The sequence below is a fragment of the Dendrobates tinctorius genome, unplaced genomic scaffold, assembly GCF_039654945.1.
Source record: "Dendrobates tinctorius isolate UK_male_01 unplaced genomic scaffold, ASM3965494v1 ptg000039l, whole genome shotgun sequence".
In the NCBI taxonomy this organism is placed as follows: Eukaryota; Metazoa; Chordata; class Amphibia; order Anura; family Dendrobatidae; genus Dendrobates; species Dendrobates tinctorius.
In genome coordinates, this window is record NW_027361707.1 from 9,918,597 (window position 1) to 9,935,331 (window position 16,735).

At 48.8% G+C, this 16,735-nt stretch overlaps 1 protein-coding gene across 2 annotated transcripts in view; it reads left to right on the forward strand.

The window, feature by feature from the left end:
• Positions 1-16,735, forward strand: part of BOD1L1 (biorientation of chromosomes in cell division 1 like 1) — a 107,059-nt gene that overhangs the window by 21,484 nt on the left and 68,840 nt on the right. For both annotated transcript variants that reach the window (XM_073574469.1, XM_073574468.1), the window contains exons 3-6: positions 496-686; positions 9,517-10,125; positions 11,951-12,103; positions 13,982-14,148. In XM_073574469.1, the coding sequence (XP_073430570.1) occupies positions 496-686; positions 9,517-10,125; positions 11,951-12,103; positions 13,982-14,148 (1,120 nt within the window). The remainder of the gene's footprint in view (positions 1-495; positions 687-9,516; positions 10,126-11,950; positions 12,104-13,981; positions 14,149-16,735) is intronic.

Genomic DNA, 16,735 nt, shown 5'->3' on the forward strand with positions numbered 1-16,735 from the left:
GTAATCTGATGTGCCAGTGCCGAGGAATCGAGCTTTGAAGCCACATGCAGATTTGCCTGCAAGTGCATTGGGGGCAGGGCACTCAAATCAATCTTCCCACGCCCCCAATGCACTTCCAGGATAATTTGCATGTGGCTTCAAAGTTCCCAGCCATGGCAAACTGACTTGAAAATAAGACTGAAAGAGTTTTGCATTATAGATAACTTGTGACATGATGAAGTCCTGTACTTCAGCGAGTTAAAGGCCTGTGGTGGTGCTCTGTGGAGGCGTGAGGACAGTCTGGAGGGCGATGTCCATCTGTAGCCTCTTCCAATCGATGCAGACTGTGCACCGCGCTCCACTCAGTACCCCAGTCCCCTCGTTCCAGGTTTCAGTGAGGGTCCGACCTCTTCCAGACAAGTCACGACATAGCCTCTGCCTGAGCAAACTGGCTTCTCGCTGTTTCTATGATGTGTAGGTAATATGATGGCCATTTTGTTGTTCTCCTCTCCTTAGGTCTGGGATGCTCGAGTCTGGAATTGACCGCATTATATCGCAGGTTGTGGACCCGAAGATAAATCATACCTTCAGACCTCAAGTAGAAAAAGTGGTACAAGAATTTTTGGCCACGCTAAACAACCAAGAAGACGCAAATGCGAATCATGAGAAAGTGGAAGAAAAGTCGGATTTGTCACTGGCTGTCACCGGTAATTCAGTCTTGCTGTTTTAAGATCATGTGGCTGCAGGGGCAATGCACTATTATACAGCGCCTATGTAATATGTGATTGGTCCAGTGGTAGCTGCCACGTACAGGCGTCCACAGCTCAGGCCTGCCACGTACAGGCTCATGAGACAGATGAAACAGGGATGATCGTGACTGGACATGGCCAAAGCAAGGCTTTTATTTCGTGGTTCTTAGCAGGTGTGGGATGAGGTGATTCAAGGTGTGCAACTTTACCTGACTAGAGACGTAGTTATTAAAGTCACATTGTTGGTTCAGTGATAGATAGAGGAGCAGACTTGAATTCCACAAGATGGAGCCATGCTTCCTTGGTCCATTCAGGACGTTCTTCCTCAAGATTGGAGAAAAGTGGCGGATAGTGATCTTTCATTGTGCAACTCTTCAAATAACATGCATATTTGTTCCAAATTGTGTAGATTAGTAAACTGCAGTAGGCTGATCCAATACAGAATCAGCAGACATTCACAAATTAACATACAACCAGAGTCAACGTACAGTCTCGTGAAACAATTGCTCAATTATTATTATTTATTTATATAGGGTCATTAAGAGACAGGGGAGTAGTGAGGAGAGAGGTGGATTAGTCGGGCAGCAGAGTTGAGGACACACTGGAGTGGTGGAAGAGAGTTAGCAGGGAGGCCACAGAGGAGAGTGTTGCAATAGTCAAGGCGGGAGATAATGAGGGCATGTACAAGAGTATTAGTAGATTGAGGGCTGAGGAAGGGATGGATTCTGGAAGTATTTTGGAGGTGGCAAGAGTTTGGACGTGTGGTTTGAAGGACAGGGCAGAGTCGAGAGTTACTCCGAGGCAGCGGATTTCAGGTGCGGGAGAGAGCGTGATTACCATAATAGATCGGGTAGGGAAGATACTTGAGATGGAAGAAAAATAATGAGTTCAGTTTTGTCTACATTGAGTTTTAGGAAGTGAGAGGTGAAAAAGGAGGATATGGCTGATAGACACTCCGGGATTCTGGACAGCAGAGAGGTGACATCTGGGCCAGAAAGGTAGACCTGTGTGTCATCCGCATACAGGTGGTACTGGAAGCCATGAGACTTTGAGTTGTCCTAGGCCAAGTGTATAGATGGAGAAAAAAATAGGGGCCCCAGGACAGAGCCTTGGGGGACTCCAACAGAGAGAGGGCGGGATGAGGAGGTAATGTGGGAGTGGGAAACGCTGAATGGGCGGTCAGAAAGGTATGAGGCAATCCAGGACAGGGCAAGGTATTTGATGCCAACGGAAGAAAGAATCTGTAGCAGTAGGCAGTGGTCAACTGTGTCGAAGGCAGAGGACAGGTCCCGAAGGAGGAGGATGGAGAACTGTCTGTTAGCAAATCATTAGTCATTTTGGTCAATTGAGGCCTCTGAGATGCTATCCAGATTAATGGAATGATTGCCTTTACCTTTATCCTTTGTTTGCATAAGATCCAGCCCATACGTCTTCCTCTGCTTACTGTTACTGTTACTGAATGCAAACATTTAATCCAGATGCTGAACACATTCCAGGAGAAATTAGTGCACTTATGCTGACGAACAAGCAAATCTCTAATAAACCACAGCAATAAGTTTGACGTAACCGGTGCTCCGTGCTGGAAGAAGTCTTCATCCCTTAGAGCCGTGGACTCCACTCTTCGTCCATTGGTCCAATAGTCCTTAGATCAAAGCCAGTTCCTCTGTGTGATATTCACGTGTTCATTTTTTTCTGGTATCGCAGATGAAAAGGGCCAATGCAAGTCTATGGGGCCTGTGTGCTGTCTGTATTTAACCTTGCGAAGTATAGGAGAAGATTTGTAATTTATTTTTCTCCTTCGCCTCATTGGGGGACACAGGTACTGTGGGTGTATGCTACTGCCACCTGGAGGCTGACACTAAGTTGAAAAAAAGTAATTAGCTCCTCCGCCGCCGTATACACCCTCGCCCCGATTGCGGGCGGAAACCAGTTTTTTGCTTAGTGTCTGTTGGAGGCATACGTCTGTCTGTTTCCAGACTGATTTTTTTTTTTTCTTTTTCCCCATGAAGATAAGACAGGGGCGACGGACCCTATTGAAAGGGTCCGATCTCCCCAAACCAACAACGGGAGAGCACATGCAAGTGTCCCTCCACGTATCCTCTCCCGCAACGGGGATTTTTTTCCTGACGGTCCTTTTTTACATGAAGATGAGATAGGAGCGACGGCTTCTATTGAAAGGGTCCGATCTCCCCAAACCAACAACGGGCGAGCACGTGCGAGTGTCCCTCCACGTATCCTCTCCCGCAACGTGGGATGTTGCCAGACCACGGAGGTGAGATACGGGCGACGGACCCTATTGAAAGGGTCCGATCTCCCCAAACCTACAACGGGCGAGCAAGTGCGAGTGTCCCTCCACGTATCCTCTCCCGCACCGTGGGACATGATGCCGGACTTGGCCCTGTCCACCCTAGGGTATTGAAACCCTAGGCTGCACAGAGGCACAAGTGTAGTCCGTGCGGCCCCCACTGCCCCACCAATGCTAAGACTGCGGTGTGGCAAGGCGGCGGACGGTCCCTCTCCTCACCCCTGCAAGGGGTTAGATGGAGTTAGGGTGCCTGCACCGTTCTTTTTCATATGGCCCCCCCTCCCCTCTATCTGAGCTGGACTGAGGAGGTAGAAATCGAGGCCGCGTCTTCAGCCGTCGCTAGGCTGCAGCCGGAAGCCCCCGGCGCCACGTCACGGCGGCCTGGGTGGACACCGAAAAGATTTAGGCCCCGGCTTCAGGCAGAAGCTAGGCCGCACACGGAAGTACCACCCCCAGGATCCCTTTTTTCTTCCGGGGGCTGCCTGCATTTGTGGCGCGCAGAATGAAGCGATGCCTCGCACGCTAGGACACGTGACTCAGGACTGGGGTAAAGTAAATGCTGCCCCCTAGCCCCACAGAGAGGCCACGCTAGGAGAAACGAAGAGCGCCCTCCCCCAGCGTTTTTTTCAGCACGGATGCCTGACAGGTACAGCATGTCAGGAAAACCTAAGACGCATATGTGTTTATACACTGCATGCATCTCTTGTCGGTCCGCTTTTCCGCAGGTGCAGACCAAGCGAGTATGCGAAGCCTGAGTCCGAACGTGCCCAGGAGCCCTGCCCTGCGACCGAGCCCAGTGTACCAAGTCCCCCAGAATGGGCGTTATCACTGTCGCAATCTATGGCGTCACTTACGAGAGCAATCGAGTCCCTTCAGGCCCCAGATAGGGGCAGGGAAAGTGGCTTGCCTGTCTTAGAGGGGTCCTATACCTCACAGGACCCTCAGGCCTGCAGGGGCCGCTCTCACTCCAGGCAGGCTCGGGGGAAACGAACCCACTCGGTGTCTCCCGGTCCATCCGGTGCCTCGACATCCGTGAGCTCTGCTTCTCGCTTCCCGTCACCAGCAGTCGATGGCGAGCAAGGCTCGGACTACGACTCGGACGAACCCCTTAACCTAGATACGCCGGGTGGTCAGGAAACGGTCGACAGTCTCATAGAAGCCGTCAACCAGACTCTGGGGATTGAGGATGATTCCACTCTGGCTTTGGGCCATAAGGTGTCATTTAAGTGAGTCAAGCGTCCCCATAGAGTATTTTGCACTCACACTGAATTTGAGGACATAGTGCAACGACACAGAGAACGGCCGGACAGGCGTTTCTCGGGCCGGAAGGCACTCGAGGTGAGGTATCCTTTTGCCCCGGTTCTCCGTAAAAAGTGGACAGAATCCCCAACGGTGGATTCACCTGTGTCGCGCTTGGCTACAAAAACTCTACTATCCGTACTTAGTGGTTCTTCTATTAAGGATCCCACTGATCGTCTCATAGAGAACTTGGCTCGCTCAGTGTTTGAGGCATCGGGATCAGCACTCTCTCCCTCGTTGGCAGCAACGTGGGTAGCCAAGGCCATGATTTCTTGGTCAGAATCATTGAATAGAGCCTTGCAAGACATAGACCTACCAGCTGAAGTATCAGAAATCACAAATCAGATAGCCATGGTGGGGGAATACTTGATCAATGCATCTTTAGATGCTGCCAACTGCGCGGCACTTGCGGCAGCAAATGCAATCTCCATTAGGAGAGCTCTATGGTTAAGGACATGGCGGGGCCGATTCAGCTTCAAAGTTCTTGACAGCGCTACCATACCAGTGTGGCCGCCTGTTCGGAGAGACGTTAGATCAGCTCATCTCCGACTCCACAGGAGGCAAGAGCGATTTTCTTCCTCATCAAAAGGTCAAACCGCCATTTCGTCACAAGTTTCAGGCGCGTGAACAAATTTATCAGGATCAGACATTTCCGGATGGAGTCTTTCCGTTCAGTCATATCGGGAATAGGGCAGGGTGAGTACTTGGCCTCTATCGATATCCAGGACGCCTATCTACATATCCCCATTTTCCCTCGCCATCAACGGTCTACATTTTCAGTTTCCAGCGCTGCCCTTCGGGCTAGCCACTGCCCCCAGAGTGTTCACAAAGGTCATGGCAGTCCCCATGGCCATCCTGCACTCCCGGGGCATAGTCGTATTCCCCTACTCAGACGACATCTTGGTCAAGGGCCCTTCAAGGTGGGCATGCGAGGAAAGTGTCCGCATCACGCTAGATACTCTTGCCCACTTAGGGTAGTTGGTCAATGTAAAGAAGTCATCCCTTGTTCCAACTCAGAGAATTTCCTTTTTAGGGATGATCTTCGACACTTTCCGAGGGTTGGTAATTCTCCCTCGAGACAAGGCCCTAGCCCTCCGGCAGGGAGTGCGGGTTCTGGCCAACCAGTCCCTCATCCGTTTCTGCATGAGGATTCTAGGGAAAATGGTGGCGGCGATGGAAGCGATCCTGTTCGCCCAGTTCCATCTTCGCCCCCTGCAGCATGCCCTCTTGTCATCCTGGGACAAGAACCCGTTCACGCTCGATCATCGGTGCCGGTTGTCCTCTCAGGTCAGACAGTCACTAGAGTGGTGAACAATCAGTTCCTCCCTTCTTCAGGGGAAACCCTTTCCCCCAGATCAGTGACTTGTGGTCACAACCGACGCCAGCCTCCTCGGCTGGGGAGCGTTTTTTCGCCACCACATGACCCAGGGACAGTGAGCACCGCAGGAGGCACGTGATCAACTTGTTGGAGATACGGGCGATCCGGCTGACTCTGCAACGGTTTCATCACCTTCTAGCAGGCCGCCCCGTTCGGATTCAGTCGGACAACGCCACGGCGGTGGTTTACATATATCACCAAGGGGGCACCCGCAGCAGGGCAACCATGCCCAAGGTAGGGCACATGCTTCGCTGGGCCGAGAGGAAACCGCACGGTGATATCGGCGGTCCACATCCCGGGGGTAGAGAACTGGGCCACAGACTTCCTCAGCCGGCAAGGGCTTGCGTCCGGGGAATGGTCATTACACCCAGAGGTCTTTCAGCAGATTTGCCAATGCTGGGGAACACCGGATGTGGATCTGATGACCTCCAGGGTGAACGCCAAGGTGTCCGTATTTGTCGCTCGGTCCTGGGACCCGCAGGCAATCGCCGTGGATGCGCTGGTTCTGCCATGGAATCAGTTTCGCCTCCCATATCTATTTCCCCCGCTGCCACTACTTCCGAGGGTCATCAAGAAGATCAAGGCAGAAGGGGTGCTACTTTCTCAGGGGCCGATCTGCCACCCAAACTCAGGGGCCCTGTGTTTGACGGCTTGGCCGTTGAATCTTGGATTCTGACGCAGGCGGAGTTTGGGCGCAAAGTTGTTGCTACGATGGTTAGCGCCCGGAAGCCTGCCTCATCACGAATTTACCACCACACCTGGAAGGTTTTCTTTGCATGGTGTCGAGGCAACGGTTGTTCTTCACTGAGATTCTCCATCCCTAATATCTTGGCTTTTCTCCAGTCTGGCCTAGACTCAGGCTTGGCCACCAGTTCTCTCAGGAGACAGATAACAGCTTTATCCGTCCTTTTTCAGCACAGGATTGCTACCAACTTGCAGGTAAAGACTAATCCAGGGGGGGTTTAATCCAGGGGGTCTCCCACTTGGTACCTCCCTATAAGGCAACTATGGACGCCTGGGACCTTAACCTGGTCCTAAGTGTTCTGCAGGAAGCTCGATTCGAGCCGCTACAGGATGTCTCTTTGTTATACCTTTCCTGGAAGGTGGTGTTCCTGGTAGCTATAACATCAATCAGGCGGGTCTCTGAGCTGGCAGCGCTATCTTGCCGAGCCCTGTTTCTGACCTTTCACAAAGACAAGGTGGTTCTTAGACCAGCTCCTCCTTTTTTGCCAAAAGTCGTTTCCTCGTTTCACATTAATGTCTTGCCCTCTTTTTGTCTAGCACCGGTACACCGTGTGGAAAATGCCCTGCATACGTTAGACCTGGTGAGAGCACTCAGGAGGTACGTGTCGTGGACGGCACCCTTTCGTCAGTCAGACGCGCTGTTCGTGCTCCCTGAAGGTCGCAGGAAGGGACTCGCTGCCTCAAAATCGACCATAGACAAATGGATTCGTTTGGCTATTCAGGAGTCCTACCGCATCAGAGGCGCGCCGATTCCAGCAGAGATCAGAGCACACTCTACTCGGGCAGTGGGCGCTTCGGCACCAGGCTTTGACGGAACAGGTTTGCAAGGCAGCAACCTGGTCCAGCCTGCACACGTTTACTAAACATTACAATATCCATGCTCAGGCTTCAGCGGATGCAAGCCTGGGTAGAAGGATTCTCCAAGCAGCGGTGGCGCACCTTTAGACAAGAGGTGCATGTAGCTTGGATCGGTGAGTCAACTTCCCACCCAGGGACTGCTTTAGGACGTCCCACAGTACCTGTGTCCCCCAATGAGGCGAAGGAGAAACATGGATTTTTGTGATAACTCACCATAAAATCCTTTTCTCCGACGCTCATTGGGGGACACAGCACCCACCCTGATAGCCAATTGGCTCTTGTTTATTTTATTTATTAATATGTGTTTATAATACTTGGTGGGTTTTCTAGACATGTTGTTACCTGCATTAAGGTTGATGTTGTCTGATTTTTGTTTGATCTCCTACTGCTTTTACACCAAACTGGTTTCCGTCCGCAATCGGGGCGAGGGGGTATATGGCGGAGGAGGAGCTAACCTCTTTTTTTTCACTTGGTGTCAGCCTCCAGGCGGGAGTAGCATACACCCACAGTACCTGTGTCCCCCAATGAGCGTCTCGGAGAAAAGGATTTTACGGTGAGTTATCACAAAAATCCATGTATTTATTTTAATTTATCCATCCATGAGAAATGGGGAGACACACGGGTAGGACACACGGGCTGTACACTAATGACACTGATCCAAAACACTGATGACACTAGTAGCAATATTTCACATATGTGTTTAAGCATGGATGTGTAAATGAGGCCTTACTTAGGGACCAGGCAGATTCAGTGGCCATTTATGTCATACAAGGACAGCACAAGTCCTTCAGAACTGAAGCGTCTTCTACAGAGCAGGACCCTCCCCACAATGTCCTTATACCCTGATAATTCATATGGACAAGGGTTGTCGTTACGAGACACCACCTTTTTTAAAAAAAAAAAAAAAAAAAATTATCCTTTTTGGTAGGTTTATTTGGCAGGCATAGCTGTTCTCTGTGTGTGTGTGTGTGTGTGTGTGTGTGTGTGTGTGTGTGTGTGGCAAAAAGTTTTGAGAGTGACACAAAGTTTGTTTTTCACAGTTTTCTGTTTCAATGTTTTTAAATCTTTTAGACAGATGTTTCCATGATTAGTGAAGTACAATTATCAGCATTTCATAAGATTCTTACACTTTACTGGCAAAAGCATCAAGTTTTTACAAAGGCACAATATTTTCACGTTGTCCCTTATTTTTCAAGACTTCTGCCCTTCTCTTGGCAGCTGGATATCAGCTTCTGGGCCTAATCTTGACTTATGACCGCACATTCTTACCTAATTGGTGTTTGGAGGTTATCATTATTTCTGTGTTTTTGTTAGTCTTGCCGCTTTTTGAGGATTGATCAAAGATTCTCAATGGAATTGTGATCTGGGGTGTTTCCTTGGCCGTGGACCCCAATATGTCAATGTTTTGTTCACCGACTCAGTTATCACTTTTATCTTGTGACATGGTCTTCAACATGCTGGGAAAAAAACATTGTTCATCTTCACATTGCGCCTGGATCGTTGGGAGAAGTTGCTCTCGGAGGATCTTTATTCATGGCAGTGTCCTTAGGCAAAATTTTGACTGAGCCTCCAATCATGAATGGTCTGAGTATTTAATATTTATGATACTTTCTTATATAGGGCTATTAATTCTCCAGCACTTTACAGACATCATCGCTGTCCCCATTGGGGCTCTCAATCTACATTCCTTATCAGTATGTCTTTGGAGTGGGGGAGGAAACCGGAGAACTCAAAGGCAGCCCACACAAACACGGGGAGAATATGTGGACTCCTTGCAATTGTTGTATTTGGTGGAATTTGAGCCCAGGACCCCAGAGCTGCAAGACTATAGTGCTAACCACTGAGCCACCCCTCAGGATGCTTTACTGCTGACAGACACATGACTGACAACAGCGCTCACCTTTTTTTGTTTTTTGTTCGTACAATCATTCTTTCAGTTGTCCCAAACAATCTGAGGGGGGCGTCATCATAGAAAATAACTTTGCAAAATGTACAGGAATAGGACTGCCAAGGACGAAGGTAAAGTTATTTTCTCTGATTTTCGCCCCTTCAGAGTCTTTATTACTGCAGTTGTTCATTCATTAGACATTAACACAATCTGGATTATCAGATGATTTGGATATGTGTTCAGTTCCTTTCTTTCTGATTTATCCGTTTTTTTTTTGCTTGTAGAAATTAATTATATTTTTCTCTTCTTTCCTAAGGACCTGCCTCCATGGTTGGACCCAGCACAAGTGTTGCTAGTGATGCAATGTCCATTTTGGAAACCATAAGTTCCTTGAATCAAGAAGCGACGGCAGCCTGGGCGTTATCGGAAAACTCTAATCTTAAATATACAGATAAGGCATCCAGAAAAGCTCCCCCAACGCAGAGCAATGATGTCCTCACAGAAGAGGCTCTGGAGAACGACAAGCCCACTCCAGAAGTCTCAAGTGAAAGTGTGGAGCCACTCGTCAAGGCAGAAGATATAAATGACATTTCACTTCCAGCTGAAGACATTAAAAATGCAATCAATGAAGCAATTAGCAACACACTAGGCAAAGACGCTCCGAACGACATTGATGAACAGAGACCAAAGTCTGTGGAGAGAGCGGAGAAGAAAATTGAGGTCAGCGAGAAATCAGACCGGAAGGAGGAGAAGAAAGAAATTAGGACAGAAAAAAGGAACGAGCACTTGAAGAGGAGCGATGACAGCACCAGACAGAAGGAAGAGAAGTCCGGGAAGGAGAAGGAAGGTGATGCCGAAGCTGCCAAATACAGTAATGCTGAAAAGGGTAACAGCAAGCAAAAACCTGCTGACTCTGTGAAGGAAGGTAGGGGGCACTCGCCATTGTTCATGACTATGAGGATTAGCATGTAATGTCAATACTAAATTTAACTTGTAATCTACTGAAAAACTTTCGTTGTTGTGATCGGGTCTTGTTTTTATGATGCACAGTGAAAATACATGAACTTTATTGTGCGGTTCAGTATAACAGCAATACCAAAGCTAGAAAGTTCCTTTTATTTTATTACTTTTTTTTTTTGTTTGTGTCACTGTTTTCTGAGATTCATAAACTTTTATTTATTTTTGTTAAACTCCATCATTGACCCCTTCCCTACCTTGGACTTGTCCATACGTCCTGATTGGCTGGTACTTACCGACCTTGGACATATGGGATACATCATGTTGATTTTGCACTCAAACGGGCTGTGCGCGCCCAGTTGTCGCTGGGTGTCAGCTGATTCTTACAGCAGACACCTGGCACTCAGTGCAGGAGTGGTACTTTTACCCCCTAAATACTGCGGTCACAGCATTTAGCAGGCATGCAGAGGGAAGGAGTCCCCTCTGCACTCTGATCAGTGACCCTGCGACGTCATTCCAGGGGGCTTGATCATTGCCATGGTGACCCGGCACTAACTAACAAGTTAGTTTTTTTTTGTGACATAACTCTCTAGTTTAAGGGCATAAAAATGAAAAGTTTAAAAATTGCAAAATTTTCCACATTTTTGCCAGATTTCCGTTTTTTTTTTTCACAAATAAACGTGAGTCATATTAAAGAAATTTTACCGCTATCATGAAGTACAATATGTCACGAGAAAACGGTGTCAGAATCAGTGGGATACGCTAAAGCATTCCAGAGGTATTACCACATAAAGTGACAGTGGTCAGAATTGTAAAAATTGGCCCGGTCATTAAAGTGAAGGTAGACTGGGAACTGAAGGGTTTATCCTTGTTGTTTATCCAGTGCCAATATCCATAGACAGAGCGGTCACAGACCGTTCTTGCCAGCGATTCAGCAGCTTCTACTGATGTCATCTTAAGTAGAACGGTTTCTCCTCATCCATACTGCCTAACTGCGAGGAGCCGGCTGTCGATCATCAAGACCAAGACGTTGTCAGTCGCGCCCCATCGACAGCAGCCCGTATGAGCATTTGAATCGTCGGCAGGAGCGGTCGGCGACTATGATGTTATTTCTTTTAGTCCCTTTAGGGGATATGATCCTGCAATACTTATTTTGTCCAACTGATTGATCTGTGACAGGGTTTTCTATGGAGACAAAGATGGCAAACACGGTGACAGTCTGCAAGTCCCAGATGCCATAATGACCTTGCAATGGGTCGGTGAGAGGAACTAGTTGCCCGTATTTCCGACCACTTAGGTGCTGCAGTCTGTATAACACAGATGTCCTTGCTATGTTTGAAGTCCGCTCAAGTCTGTACGCCTGCACCCGACCTACATGTACGTCACATGTCAGGAAGGGGCTTACAGATGGAGAACAGTCTGGAAATTGCAGACCGGTAGAGAAGTCATGGCTGATTTCAGTCTCGTCTGCAGTAAGGATAGATTTCCTCTATTAGTGATGGCCTAGGAAAACATTATTGTCCTTCTTCATCTCCCATGCTGTGGTCAATATCTGCAGCAATCACTCCTATTGTACTCTTGAATATCCTATTATACATGAGAAAAGGGGTTCTCCTTTGAATATGAGACTAGCCCCTCGCAATCAACAATCTGATGTTGATGACCAATCCTGAAGATAAGTCGTCCACATCATGTGCCCGGACAGTCCCTTTTTAAGTTATTGCTTATAATGGTGTTTACATCACAATGCTTCATTACCAGTTTTTGATATATACTTGTCACCAATTTTACAGAATGTACCTTACCGGATTCTGACGTGGATGCTTTCTCGGATGTGACGGTCAGCTCTGTGCACACCAGTGATTTGTCCTCATTTGAGGAAGACAGTGACGAAGACGATGATGCCGTGTCCGATAGTACAGAAGAGGGAGAAATTACTTCTGACGGTAAATTCCTAGTTAGGGTTTTATTCGCAGCTGTGATAGTATTTTACATACCTTCATTACTGTAATGTTTGTGTTGTATGCAAAAAGCTTAAAGGGGTTGTTTCACCAGAGACAACCCCTTAAATCTGAGAGCCGCCCATATCTAAAAACGCTCGGAAGTACCTGTTACTATAATGTAGTGTAATATACCAGTGTTCAAGTAAATACAATACAAAAAAAACTTAAGTGTCTCATTGAGGGGGCTTCTGTCTGATACCCATATGACAGAATAGGGCATGTGGACCGAGCTGGTCTGTATGGGTTAGTTCCCTTTAATGTTGACCTTATGGATACACGCTTTTGCACTTCCCACAATACCAAACTTTTTAAAGGGAATCTGTGTTATGGGCATGCGGAACACACCAAATAATATAAGATGGTATAGCGGTGCGTTCGCAGCCCAGGGCCAACCATGCAGAGATGTTAACTGATGCTTGGTAATGACGGACACCATATGGTGGTATACTAACTGAACACACGCGGGTTAACGTCACCCGGTGTGTACAGAGGCGGACTCTGTTGCCTCACTACCACAGAACATGGATGCCGTAGCCTGTTAAAGCTCACAGAGCTTGGCAAAGTGAGCGCTGGAGTACAGTCACAGAACTCTGCCCCAAGACACATGGTCAGAGTCCCTCTAGACCACCAGCGCTCGGCGCCGCAGCTGCGGTGCCTGCAAGGGGTTAACCGCAAATCTAAATGCACTGTGCGCACTGCACCGCTCTGGCGGACGCCACTAACCACCCTGACTAGGGTAGGAAAGCGCACGACTTGCGCACGGTGCCGCGCTGGCGGATGCAGCTACTTAATGCAATCCTAAGGTGCTAGGAGCTGAACTGCACCGTGTGGCACTAAGCGAGGTGCTGTGACTGGGAAGCACAGTGGCATAGGACAAGTCACTAGTAGGCGCTGACTCAGAACCCTAAACCCTACAAACATGCGTATCCAAGGGAGGGGAGTCACCAGATACAGTCATCCATCATCATCACACACACACTTATAGCAAAAGAGTCTATGCCAATGCATGGCCTTGCGGCCATGCGACTTTTATAGCAGCGTCCTTCCGGGACCTTCCTAGTGGTTCAATTGGAGCAACAATAGGACCTGAGCATGTGACCTCAGACCACCAATGAGAGCACTTCCCGCGGGCATGCTCAGTGAGCCAAAAGAAGGACTTGGTCCCAAGAGTTGCTCGTTGCTGGCTATTGCAGGTTACTATAGCTGAACCCTGATTGGCAGCAGTAACCAAGCCAACAGTAGTATACTGAGCAAGAAGCCAGGAACGACGTCACTGCTGAGCAGGCTCCTTTGCGACCGGAGAGGAATCGGAGACCGCACAAGGCAAGGCTCGAGATTCCTCCTGTGCAGAGGCAGGAACCTAACGCCTAACATTCTGTCACCCCGTTATTCAGACCTCTCCCTGCGCCTGCACACTGCAGTACTCTGCTCTACCCTCAACAGGAGCAGGAGCCACGACAGGAAGGAAAGAAGAGAACGGCGACACCCATCAGACCTGACCGGACGCCGGGGTGAATATAATCTAACTTTTTTTCTTTCAGGTTACATCGGGGGCTTATCTACAGCACTACAGAATGCTGTAGATAAGCCCCTGATGTTGGTGCAGGCAGCTCATATTCGAAAAAAGGGGTGACAGATTCCCTTTAAAGGGGCTATCTGGAATAATGGCACGTCACAAACACTTTACCTTGGAGAACTACACCTAGATGTCTGCATATGGGTTGTGCTGTTTTCGCCCACCTCTGGATGTGTACCTGAATGTGTTTTTTTTTCTTTTGCAATATTAACCGACTATTATATTTTTATTACTCTTTCTATTAGAAGAGGACAAAATAGACCCAGAGAGTAAATCCAAACCATCTGGCGAACAGCAGGAATCCAGGACAAAAGGCACTCGACAGGCTTACGTTCACAAGCCGTTCCTGTACTCTAAGTACTACAGCGATTCAGACGACGAACTGACCGTAGAACAGCGTCGGCAATCTGTGGTGAGCGTCCCTCATAAATGATGGCACCTTACTTTAAGGGTCGACGAAGCTCTCCATATGTCACCGCCGCAGATCTGGCCTGTCTCCCTGGTCACTCAGCACTTTGAGCAGTGATTCTTCATCCTTGACCAATGTGTCTCTTAAATCTAACACTGGATGGAGTCCTCTGCATGGACAATCGACTGTATACAGACTCACGTCTGCCTGACATGTAGATACTTGTGTAAAAGCATCAGGCAATCCGTGTGTAAACAAGGCCTGTCATCTTTCCTGACCTCTTCATCATAATTAAAGGGGTATTCCCATCTCCAAGATCCTATCCCAACATGTAGTAGCTGTAGTAGTAGTAATAATACCTCCTATTAGAAATGTAGTATAGTTCTGATCTACTATGTCAATTACCCCATGTGCAGGGCATTGTAGAAGGTTACATATCCATGGATGTGACCACTCCTGTAGTGAGTTAGTGGTCATAACCATGGTTACCTAGACTACTGCAGTGCCCTACACATGGGGTAGGCATCATAGCGAATCAGAAGAGTATGCTTTATTTCTAATTGGAGGTATTTGTTAATATTATTATTATGACACCTACATTTTTATTCTTACCAGCAATTTATGAATAAATTGACAACTGGGTGTTAGCATTTTTTTCTTATAACGGGCGTGTTCTTGCAGTCTGATTCTCTGCACTGTGCATATTATTAGGGTGTATGGTGACACCTCCCAGTTATCAATTTAATTATACATTTCCAGAAGGAATTTCTGAGGAATGACTGTTGATTTCCAAAAAAAGCTTTCCCAAATTTTTTTTTTTTTATCATTGGGAAATTTTTATTACTAAAACGTACACAACCTAAGACGTGCAGTTTTCCCAGACCCATTTAACATCTTTCTAGGGATGAGCGAACGTGCTCGGATAAGGCGTTATCATGCTCGGGTGCTGACCGAGTGTCTTCGGTGTGCTCGAAAATTATGTTCGAATCCCGTGGCTGCATGTCACTCACAGCGGTTCGACAGCCGCAGCACATGCAAGGATTGTCTAATAAACAGGTAATCCCTACATGTCTTGCGGCTGTCGAACAGCCGCGAGATATGCAGCTGCGGGGACTCGAACATATTTTTTGAACACACTGAAGTCACTTAGTAACACCTTTTCTGAATATGTTCGCTCATCACCACTAATTTCCTTTAAATGACATAGCGAAGGAAGAAGGAAATGCAGGAACATCTTGATGTGGTCACTATTTTGACTTATTTCAGTTCTGGATTATCTTTTTGATCTCCCGCTTGTGCAGATTTTTACACTAGCGCCCTGACTGGTTGACGCGAGCGTAGGGGTGTGGCCCCACTGTGCCACAAACCAGACTACCCTGGAAGGGGCGTGACTAAGCAGCTACCTTTGTGTTCACTGGAGCCTCTGATGGTGAGGTCAGGCTTGTGCGGCAGGTAGCTGCCAGATGCCACTCCAGGGTGGTGTCTGGCTGTGGCTACTGATCCCACTGAGGGACGAAACGCTAGTACAGGAGCGGGCTCGACTGGCGGACAGGCAGGGAGCACAGCTAATACTCGGGTGGTTAGCGGGCTCGACTGGTGGACAGGCAGGGAGCACAGCTGGTACTCTGACTCTGGTAGGCAGGCGGGCACGGCTGAGACGCTGGCAGGCGGGCACGGCTGAGACGCTGGCAGGCGGGCACGGCTGAGACAAAAGGGACAGGAACTGACTTGGAGGGCACAGGACCATGGGCAGGTATGAGTGGTGTATGGGAACATGGTGTGTGGTGCATGGCCTCCTGTTCAGACTGGAGAAGCAGGGACGGACTCGGGAAGGATAGAAACACGGACAGGTAAGTGAAGTGTGTGGGAACAGGTAGGGACCTGTTCAGACGGGAGGAGCAGGGACAGATAAAGAGCCGCAGGAAGCGAAACGAGAGCGGAGCAGAACCGCAAGGTTGCGGAGCAGAGAGTAGAGCAGGGTCGCTGGTTGCAGTGCTGCAAGCTGAAGCACAAGGAGCGTGGAGCAAGGGCAGAGCTGCAGTCAGCGCGGAGCAAGGGCAGAGCCGCAGTCAGCGCGGAGCAAGGGCAGAGCCGCAGTCAGCGCGGAGCAAGGGCAGAGCCGCAGTCAGCGCGGAGCAAGGGCAGAGCCGCAGTCAGCGCGGAGCAAGGGCAGAGCCGCAGTCAGCGCGGAGCAAGGGCAGAGCCGCAGTCAGCGCGGAGCAAGGGCAGAGCCGCAGTCAGCGCGGAGCAGAGTGCAGAGCAAAGTCACAGGATGCAGAGACCACAAGGAAACACACAGTGGGATAGGAAAGGCAACAGACAGGGATACAAATGGACACAGGTAAATGACTCAGTTCAGACAAGGTCAGATACAGGAATATGCAGACAAGGACGGACACGGGAACAGATACAGAACAAGGACACAGGCCTGAGTATGCAGCCCTCAGGGAGGCGGGAACATAGGACACAAAAGCACACAGTAACAGGTCTGGGAATGCAGCCCCCACAGAAGTCGGAAACAAGACTGGACCTGGCACCTCAGCAGCAAGACACTTAGGGAAATAGTTGCTCAGGCATCCTCCTATGGGTG